General features: G+C 37.6%; 1 protein-coding gene across 2 annotated transcripts; it reads right to left on the bottom strand.

The window, feature by feature from the left end:
- Positions 1-7,922: 7,922 nt before the first annotated feature.
- On the bottom strand, positions 7,923-10,387 carry LOC133527990 (uncharacterized). Of its 2 annotated transcripts, none has more exons than XM_061865224.1 (4): positions 10,276-10,387; positions 9,245-9,287; positions 8,712-8,777; positions 7,923-8,405 (listed from the first exon to the last, which is right to left on the bottom strand). In XM_061865224.1, exons 1-4 carry the CDS (start codon positions 10,366-10,368, stop codon positions 8,008-8,010), a joined length of 600 nt encoding a protein of 199 aa, XP_061721208.1. In that variant the 5' UTR covers positions 10,369-10,387; the 3' UTR covers positions 7,923-8,007. The 2 variants fall into 2 exon arrangements, with proteins under 2 accessions (XP_061721208.1, XP_061721209.1); XM_061865225.1 differs by having other exon boundaries at positions 8,721-8,777.
- Between the last annotated feature and the right edge of the window lie 202 nt (positions 10,388-10,589).

The following is a 10,589-nucleotide window of genomic DNA, read 5'->3' as shown; positions in this document are numbered from 1 at the left end:
TGTTGATTTTATTGCTAGACTTTTTTGTCCATGGGCTTGGGCACCATCTTGGATTTTTTGACGTACGACAGGGAATACCCTTCCTTTCCTACAATATATGGCATAGAGTAAAGCGTCTTTTTTTTTTAAACATAAGTTTACAGGAATCAGCGACATCTTGTATTCGATAGGATAAGTAATGCGCTATGAACAATGCGGCGGCGAGTAGTGAAACTGTACCTGACAACGTCAATCAATTAAAAAGTGACCACACAGTTGATGGTCGATAAAGGCGATTATTAATTGAATTTTAACGACAATAAAGAACTATTGACATGCGATCTTTTTGTTGAACCCACACCTACATGTCGAATAATGCTCGCTCCACATATTCTCCTATAAACGCTCAAAATTGTAAAAAAAATTGATGCAATTTACTCCGCACCCAGTCTCAAGTTGCTTCTAAACCACGTTCACGAACCAAGTTGTAACCTAACACATCTGTAAATATAAGGCATATGATTTAGAGATAAAGTCCGTTTTTTTTTAATTACGAGATGGTTCATGAATAACCTTTATTACTATAAAAATAATACTACATTTGTCAAAAAAATTTCTGTATTGCGCTATTACATAATGCATAAAATTGATATAAAGATAGGTACCATAGTAGCTCGCTCACTTGGTCTATCAACAACTATTTTAATGTTCTTTGTACTCGTATACGCGACCCCATTGTATGTACAGTCGCCATCAGATATATCGGAACGCATGTATGAGATCTCAAATTATTAAGATAAGACCTACTGTACTGTCTATATTACTTACCAAGACCTAAGTACCTATTATTTATATGTACCTACACAAAGAGAATTCCTATGTTAAAAGGAGATTAAATACATATTTTGTTATTCAACTACAAATAAAATAAAATTTATCTTTTTCAGTTAACACATTTTTTTACCGATTTCTTTAATAAAATAAAACATTAAAGTATTATGTGACTATATTTCATTGTCTTCGGTGTAGATTATTTACTGATGTTCCAATTTCCTGTATCAGTTTGGTACCAGGAAATATAAAAACTACACCTCTTCAAAAACTTTGCTGGTAGTTCGACATCTGTAAGTTTAAATATAAAACATGATAAAAACACTTAAGTCAAAAACGTATGCATAAAATATTTGCCCTATATTCTGGTCGCTCGGTAGGGTGCTCAGAAGGCTGGGTGCATTTCCGCGCTGGTTAACAATGCTGATCCTCTGGTCACCAGAAGCCTATATAAGGCGCTCTCATAGAGCCACGCTAGTGCCCTAGAGTTTCAAATTCAACCCCAAGTGCCACAAATATGTAGTTAAGGGTTTAAATTCTGGATCAAGAACATGGAATACTGTTCGCTAGTAAGGCCATAGGTATTAGAAAAAAATAATAGTAGGAGACGGCCGTGGTCATGGTAGGTGGTACAGGTGGGCCAGGCAAGCTCTGAAATTATGCACCTATTTTACTATAACTTTGTTCACCTGTGTATATTTACTGTTTCCATGATAATCATTTTTAATATGTAGCCCGTGTAATCGGGCTGTATCATTAGTCTCATATTTTTTAACACAAAATCATAATTTTAATTCAATAATTAATGGTGTTTTACATATTAATCATTAATGTACCTATTTTGCAAAATTTTCTTGCATATAATAATATTGTTTACTTCAATTGACGTGTTTATTATTTTCGTTACTATGTCAACGTTAATACTTAAAAAATTATAACGTGAAGGTTGAGTCCGCAGTACAGTTACAGTTTACGTACATAGTGGCATTAGCACAGTCGGATTAGGACCAAACTCGAAATGTCTGAACAGTCATGAAATTTGGTATGTATATACGTTAAAGGCCCCTTTTTCATGCCCACACCATTTGACATTTGGGGACCTCGAGGAACCGCAGCCATCTTGGAAAATGTGGACCATCCAGGAGAATTTCGCGTTTTACTCTAAATCTACGTTCTTTATTCAATAATCATGTAAGGCAACATTCAAGCTTATAAAATTCTACATAAAATAGTTTTAGACATCTTTGCGAAAAAAATGATCTTGCTTTAAAAACTACTTGCTAAACCCAGATTTAGCCCTTATACCCTTTCATGGGATATTCTCTTAATAGGAAACTTGGAAGAATAAAAATTCCACTTTTAACTATACATTTGTACATAATCTACCCCAATATCAATATTTTACTTGACTGCAACTTAACCAGAAAGTAGGGTTATGGGTATAAGTACTGAGGATTCAGGACAGCCTGTAGCTTAGGATACTGGACGGATTTTTTAAATGACGTATTATTTAGCCCTAAACTTTTTTCTTCCGTTAATTTTAGTAACTTTGTATTGCATAGCACTTGTATACTAACTGTGGATCTACTGATGTCTGTTTTACTGTACTCCGCTCAATAGTTTAGGCGCTAGAAGAAAAAATTATGATTTAATATTCGGAGTCCTCTCAAGGCGGCCGTATTGATTTTTCTTTAATAGAACAAGTTTTTTTTTTTTTTTGGTATTGAAACATCAGTACTTACACCCATAACCCTTCTTTCTGGTTTAGTCGCAGTAGAGTAAAATGTTAATATTGGGGTAGACCACGTACAAATGTATAGTTAAAAATAGAATTTATATTCCTCCGAGTTTCCTTTTAAGAGAATGTCCCCTGGAAGTGTATAAGCGTTAAACTTAGATTCAGCAAGTATTCTCTATAACAAGATGTATTGTTCCGCAAAGATATCGAGGACTTTTTTGTGTAGAATTTAATAAGTTTTAATGTTGACTGTTGTGTTGATGGTACACATTTTCCAAGATGGCTCGGATTCCTCGAGGTCCCCAAATGTTAAATGGCTTGGGCATGAAAAAGGGGCCTTTAATTTATATACATAATAAATTTCATGACTGTTACAGAGATTTCGAGGTTGGTCCTAATTCGATTATGCTACATTGTGCGTCCGCAGCAAATACGGTTCTCCATACAAATGTAGTTTCGCTCTCATTTTAAATCGGCTAGCTAGATTGCTCTGAAACTTTGTACTTACAATAGGATATGGTATGTCTATGCCTATAATTAATTTAAAACATAAATGTGAAATAAGAGCCAATTAAGTTCAATATTAAGAATATGTGTCGTTGTTGACTCGCCGACAACGGAATTGAGATCTATATGGGTGCCATGTTCTGTGCTGTGTAGAAAATCCTGAAATTATAAAGAATTTGTCTTGGCTAGTTTTTACGTATAGCGTAGCCTATCACCGAAACGTCACAAACACCACGAAGGTTCGGCTTGTACGGGCCCTCGTTTTTCCTATATTCTTATACGCTGCGGAGACCTGGACTATCCGAAAGACAGAGGAGAAGACGATAGACGCCCTACAAAGAGGAAAATGCTGGGGATATCCTGGACCGAGTTTCGGACTAATGTCTCCATCCTTAAAGAACTCCGTATCAAGCAGCGCCTTCCGACTCTCGTAAAGACCCGCATACTCAGTTTTTTCGGTCACGTCTCGAGGAGGAACAACGACTCCATAGAGCGTCTAGTGGTGCAGGGTAGAGCAAACGGAAAAAGACCGCGCAAAAGGCTACCTATGCGATGGACTGACCAAATCAAATCTGCCATGAAGGGTCCCCTGAACGCATTTGCCAGAATGGCCCCCAACCGCGAAAAATGGCGAGAAATCGTACGGCAAGCAACATCTGCGCCTGATATCAGCAGTTGACCACGACGCTCTGCAAAGAGTACAACGACAAAGAAGAAGAAGACGTATCATATTTGTCTAAAATTTGGTTTGTTGGTACACACACAAGGGATAGTCTCTAGCTAGGTACGGGGTGCCACACTCGTCCGCGCGACGGCGATATTTTTTACCTTTTACCTAAAAATCTCAAATTTGTGTACGGGCTCAGCTCCTGTTTCGTCTTAAGCCTAAATTTAACAGATTCTGACTCACAGGGGGCTTTGAGCATGCTGTTGCGTTCGTTTTCAAATTTTGAAAAATAAAAACTAGCCTAACAATACAATAAATGCTTGTTTTTCCGCATTCTTCACTATATCTCCCTGTCTTACTACTATCTGACCTTCTAACCCAGAGGGGAAAATATACCTTATTGGGGATACTCCATCTTCCTCATGATAATATATTTTACTTTACTGAAAAGCAATCGGTACATGTTACAAGATGCACATTGTTAAGAGCCGGGGTTAGAACCCACGACCATTGGTTTTAAAAGAAGCTTTGTATACCTATAATTTGTATTTTTATAATAAATCTGTTTTCTTGTTGACATTTTGTGGTATTGTATTGCTTTATGTTAATTGTCAAGGTTTTTTTTTTCATCCTGGACAATTGTCACATGCGTCACATGTACGTTTTTATGATAGATCTACATCGACGCAACTGCATGTCATTGTCAAAGAGCATAAAATCACTACGTTTTAAGAGACGGGATTTCCATACTAGCGAGTGGAATCAGTTTGTTTCGCAAATCATTACCAAAATGTACGACAAAGAACTGTCAAAGAACCATAGTACCAACATAAGCGATTTAAATAGTTTAGTACGCTACACGCTTACGATTCTTATCGATATCGATAAAATGGGGAGGGTTGAAACATAGGCTCCTGTCTACAAATTTTGTACTCGAAATCAGGTTAGCATCGAGTCCACATTTAAGTTGTACGTTATATTATATAGTGGATAGTTCTTAATTGGACTACTATCTGGTCGGGCTTAATGTGGACCCGAATTATTTTAATACAGTTTTTAAGTCGTGTTTTTTTTTTTTTTATTAAATGCTTGATTTTCATAATGATGTGCACATACATGTTTGAATAAATGTAACTTTTCTATGGAAAGATGTATCAGATCTTCGTTCCCAACAAATTTGGCCCACTGCCTGCATCTGAAAACATACAGCCTTGGAAAAACATGACTTTATCTACAGTTTATATTCCATGTGTTTGCTAATGAGATGATCAACTGATTATTACGCGCTATTTATATGTCTGTTAATCATGAGAACGGGTCTGGCCTTGTTGGCAGCGACCCTGCCTATGAAGCCGATGGTCCCAGGTTCAAATCCTGGAACGGGCATTTATTAGTGTGATGAGCATGAATATTTGTTCCTGAGACATGGGTATTTTCTATGTATTTATAAATACTGATAAATTAGGTCTATGTACATATATATATATATATATATACATTATTACACAAACTGACTTAGTACTAAAGTATGAATGACATGTGTTGTGGGTATATATATATATATATATATATATATATATTGTTGTCTAAGTACCCACAACACATGCCATTCATACTTTAGTACTAAGTCAGTTTGTGTAATAATGTCCTATAATATTTCTTTATTTATCATAAAAAACAGAGATTAATTTTTTTTACATTTTAGGTTAATATATTAAATAATCACTAGATAAAAAAATATGTTAACTAATGACCATTAATGCATAAGTAACAGATAATTTATGCATTATTTTATTAATCTTCGACGAATTAATTATGGTCATATTGCATGCTAGTTCTAAGGAAATTTCACATATTTAATTTTATTATTTACACTGATATACAAATAAAAGTACAGTTATCGATAGTTATAGTACATCCCTAGTTCACAACGAAAAATAATGTAAAATATCTAATTTTCGATGTGTTTATAGCCTGCTGACCCAAAATAAGGTCAAAAGTATCTAAAGCAATACTTACCAGTCTTCATCCAAGGGAAATTTCGCCATAAAATCCCTTTATTCGTGATTTTCTCGAGTGGCTCGCTTGCCACATATTTCACACTTAGTAAACCGTTTTCTCGCTGGCATTGTAACAAACTCGCTCTTTACTCTGATCACGGTTGACTATTTTCGATTTTTTCACTAAATAATAAAGAAATTACACGAAATACCCGAACAAAACATTGAAGCCTTCAAAACAAATAAAGCAATTAGGCTGACAGTAGACTTGATGTAAACTTGACAGAATAAATAGCACTGACGTTTTCTTTTTCTTCGTTGGCAATGATTTGCGAAACAAATTCCATACAAAACTTTTGTCTTCCTAGTTGCGTCAGCCTGATCGGAATTTGGCAGCTAACTCCATCTTGCGTCCAGTAGAAGAATCAAAATCGTACAGAAAAAACTGCTCTCTGCCTTAGGATCCCCTTTTAAATGTCATAAATCCAAACATGGCAGCCATACCCATCGACAAAAAAGTCTACCGTTGATCTAATTTCATTTGACAGTTAACTAATACGTATTCGACACGCTTATATTTGACAACTAGAATCCTGACTAGAGCTGGGACTGCGTACCAAAAGTACGTCTCTGTTACTCGTACCAAAAGTACGTCTAAAATACCAGTTTTACGAGTATGACCCTCAATAGGCAGTTTACGTATTTGCCGTGCTTAGGCGTCTTACAAATAAGGATTATTTATACAAATATCGACTTATTATTTCGGTAAGGGTCGGAAATATGGTGACGTTTTGAGTGAAGGCTATGAATCTATTGTCATATTTTTGTTATATATTATTACATTATTTTTAGATACAACAGACACCCAGACGACCATCTGTTAACAAAATTTTATTTTACCTAAAGTAACGGTAAGAATGGAGGTACGAGGTGATAAAAGTTTCATATTTGTTTTATTTCAGAAATCAAAGTCCGTACTTTTAAATACTCGACAAGCTAAAAGTAGTCTATTACAAATAACCTGTTCCAAAAACTATTCCGGTACAACGCCCCGCCTCTAGTGTGGATATTGTTCACTGACAGGTGGTGATAATAGCAATTCGACAAGTCACAATATTTCTCACATCAAATGGAAATCAACACGAAACGTCACTTTTAGCATGTCGAATAAGGGCCCATATCTCAAGCCCGATTCTGATTTAACTTGTTACCGTGTTGATCTAATTTTATTACGACCTTGAATATCGCTCACACTGATTGGTTCATGCGAAATGAAGTCAAAGTCGTGCGCGCGCGCGTATGACCAAAAACAGTTCAAACCCATAAGCATTTTTTCAATCTGAATTGGTCTTCTTGTCTCGACTGAACGATATCTTATACCTTTAAACGAGCAATTCTTGTATATATATATATATATATATTTCGGGGATCTCGGAAACGGCTCTAACGATTTCGATGAAATTTGCTATATGGGGGTTTGCGTGGGCGAAAAATCGATCTAGCTAGGTCTTATCTCTGGGAAAACGCGCATTTTTGAGTTTCAATATGTTTTCCGAGCAAAGCACTTCACTTTAAGGTTTCAATTGATCGCATTTTCGGGAAACGTGATTCTTCTTCAAATTAATCACCAAAACTTAACAATTTGGAATATATTTAGATTTTTTAGAAAATTTTAGAGTTTATTGCGGTCTAACTTGGTTTGTCGGTGTATTCCTATTTGTCCCTGTCGGGCACAGATGGAAATAGATGCATTCATATGAATCTGTGTCCGCGGTCACGTGGGGCGGGAGCAAATGAGAACTGCCGGTGTATTTTTGTCACACTTAAACCTCTGGACCAAATTTAAAAGCCTACTTAGTTCTTATAACGGAACTGAGGAGTGGAATTGATTATGGAAATACTAATTTTACGGAGACCAAGTAACGGGGAGCAATTCTAGTACCTAATTAAATTTAATAGGTCATTTGAAACATTTATGATGATTTTGAGTGCATTATTTCACACTTAGGCCGCTATTTATAAGTAAAGGCCTGGATCTAACCTGTTTCTTATATAACAATCGTTAGGTATATTAGTTGGTACTTGCTTGTTAAAAAAAATACCTTCAATAGGCACAGTCCTTTTTAAAACGAGACAGTGTCTTTTTCAGTAGTTCCATGAGTCTGGCTGAAATGTACAATTAATTACAATGAAACATATATTCAATCCGTAAAATTTATTGCCTACTGATTTGGGAGTCGATCAATATCACAATTTACGTTGTCAAATACACAATAAAAAAAAATTTAATATCTATGTCCGTATCCGCCGCTACCGCCGTGACTTCCTCCTCCGAAGCCTCCTTGACCTCCGTGGCTACCGCCTCCAAAACCTCCTTGACCTCCGCGGTTTCCACCGAGGCCTCCCTGACTTCCACCGAAGCCTCCCTGACTTCCGCCGAAGCTTCCCTGGCTGCCACCGAAACCGCCCTGTCCTCCCTGGCCGTATCCACCATCTAGCTCAGAGAGGTGGTGACTGCCATGACCTCCGTGGCCACCGTAGCTGCTGCTGCCGCTTCCGAAACCGCCTCCTTGGCTACCGCTGCCGAAACCGCCTCCTTGGCTACCGCTGCCGAAACCACCTCCGTGGCTACCTCCACCGAGACCACCTCCGTGGCTACTTTCACCGAATCCCCCTTGGCTTCCTGTAAAACATATAACATGATGAGAGACAAATTGGTTTAACCTAGTCAGCTATTTCTGCTGCATACCGGAAAATCCTTGTTATCGGCTACGACGTAGTGCTACTACCGTAGCTCAGCGTCGAATGTGTTAAATAATCTACTTAATAAGTCACTTCTAAATATACGCAAGAATTCGTATTGGCCCACGTAAATGCCGATGCACACCGGATACTTTATACATTGACTTGACTTGATACAAGTTTGTGTTGGTTACATTAGATATGTATAATTGTAATGAGACCAGCATATTTAGTGAGAAAGCCTTACCGAACCCACCTTGGCTGCCGCCGAAGCCGCCGCCTCCATGGCTACCGTGCCCGCTGGAACCGTAACCTGCATCAAATAAACATTTAGATAAAACCGGCCAAGACCATGACCATGACCAAACGTATGAAAAGAGTTGTTGTAATTAGACGCAACCGCAGACATATTCTCAGAGAATTAGCTAAACCAAGGGTCTCCAAACCCCGGCCCGCGGACACGGCGGACACCCAACGCGACAACCCACGGTCCGGGGAGGAGGTCACGGTCCATGTGGGAGGTTGCCAAATGGATCCCAGGTTCTAGGCGGATTAATTGAGAGTGGATGATTCATTGACAGCAGCAACTAGCCCCCCACCCCCCCTCCGGCACTAAAACCGATAGCGGCCCGTGCGAAAGTTTCTGAGGTGTAATATGCCCCTCAGTTAAAAAAGTTTGGAGACCCCGGACCTAAACCCAAGAATGTATATAGGGTACCTACTATGTCCATACATGACTATGACACGTACTATGACAAATACATATTTGAAGTCACTTACCAGGGTAGGCTAGGGCCGCAGCCACCAACGTCGCCATGATTATCTGTGTAACAATAAGTTGATATTTTAATACTTTAATATTTAACAGCCTTTTTAAATAGGTGCGAGGGGTCCATACCGATATGTATGTGGCACGTATTTTTGATTCTATTTTGTATTCAGGGAGCTTTATGTACGCGTGTACATAAAGCTGCTCACAAATATCTGAACATCGCTTCTATTTGTGTTCAGATATTTGTGAGCACCTTGGCCGCTCCGATATATCTGATGGCGACTGTACTTAATTAGTTTGCCTCTAAATGGTTTATGTTTCTAAATAAATATTATAATTGTAACGAAAATATATCGCTTTAAGCAAGTTTAATTTAAGAAGAATAACATAAATACAATGTACAGGATTTTTACTCTCTATAATAAAATAACGATTATCGACAGCTAATCAAGCTCGCTCCTCTCGCTCATTAAATGTCTGCTCGGAGCAGACGTACTTATGCCGAGCACGTCCGAACATTCGAGTGAAATACCACCGGTAAAAGAGGCGTAACAAGAGCTTGGGTACAGCACATGACCTGTACCTTAATAAGTTTTTGGCAAAAATTCCTTTTTGGTACAAGTTTTTATCGCTGACTGTACATTTCTTTCCACAGACAACTAATACTCATCGAGAGAATTCTAAAAACCCCAAACACAATTAAGTTACCTTGTTTTATCATTATCATAGAATTGCCATGGCCACCTCCTGTCTCCATCATCAGATCAGCTCGATGGTACCATAGTATTGCATTGTCACCCGACTTGCATATGTACGAGTATGCAAAATTTCAGCTCAAATGGAAACCGGGAAGTGGGTCAAATTTTGCTTCCAAGATTTAACCCACACAAACATACTACATACTAACAGGGCAAGTTAAATAAAAGCTTATAAAAATTTGGACCGCTCAATGAAGTCGATTAAACTATTTATATTTATTTACATCTTATAACAGATTACAAAACAGAAACAAGTAAATAAACATGAGAACATGACTCACCAAAAACTTCGCCATATTGCTAGGAGGTATTAATGTTGTCTGATCTCGATTGAAACTATACAAGTCTGATCTGCCCCGAGGCTTAAATACCATCAGAAACAGATCATCTCAGCCCGACCTCTAATGACATCCAATAATCTTGTTTGTTGACGTGTTTAGCTGCATATTCATATGCAACATACCATATTATGATGCTCTTTATTACTTTATATCAGAGTTTACTAAAGAAGACTGACAACCCTAATACAACGCCGCGAGACGAGAAATATCGTCGATGTTGTAGATCCATTAGAATATTAAGAGAAAAAATTCGT

The sequence above is a fragment of the Cydia pomonella genome, chromosome 18, assembly GCF_033807575.1.
Source record: "Cydia pomonella isolate Wapato2018A chromosome 18, ilCydPomo1, whole genome shotgun sequence".
NCBI lineage: Eukaryota > Metazoa > Arthropoda > Insecta > Lepidoptera > Tortricidae > Cydia > Cydia pomonella.
The sequence above is the reverse complement of the archived record's forward strand: the minus strand, read 5'-3'. Positions and strand labels throughout refer to the sequence as shown.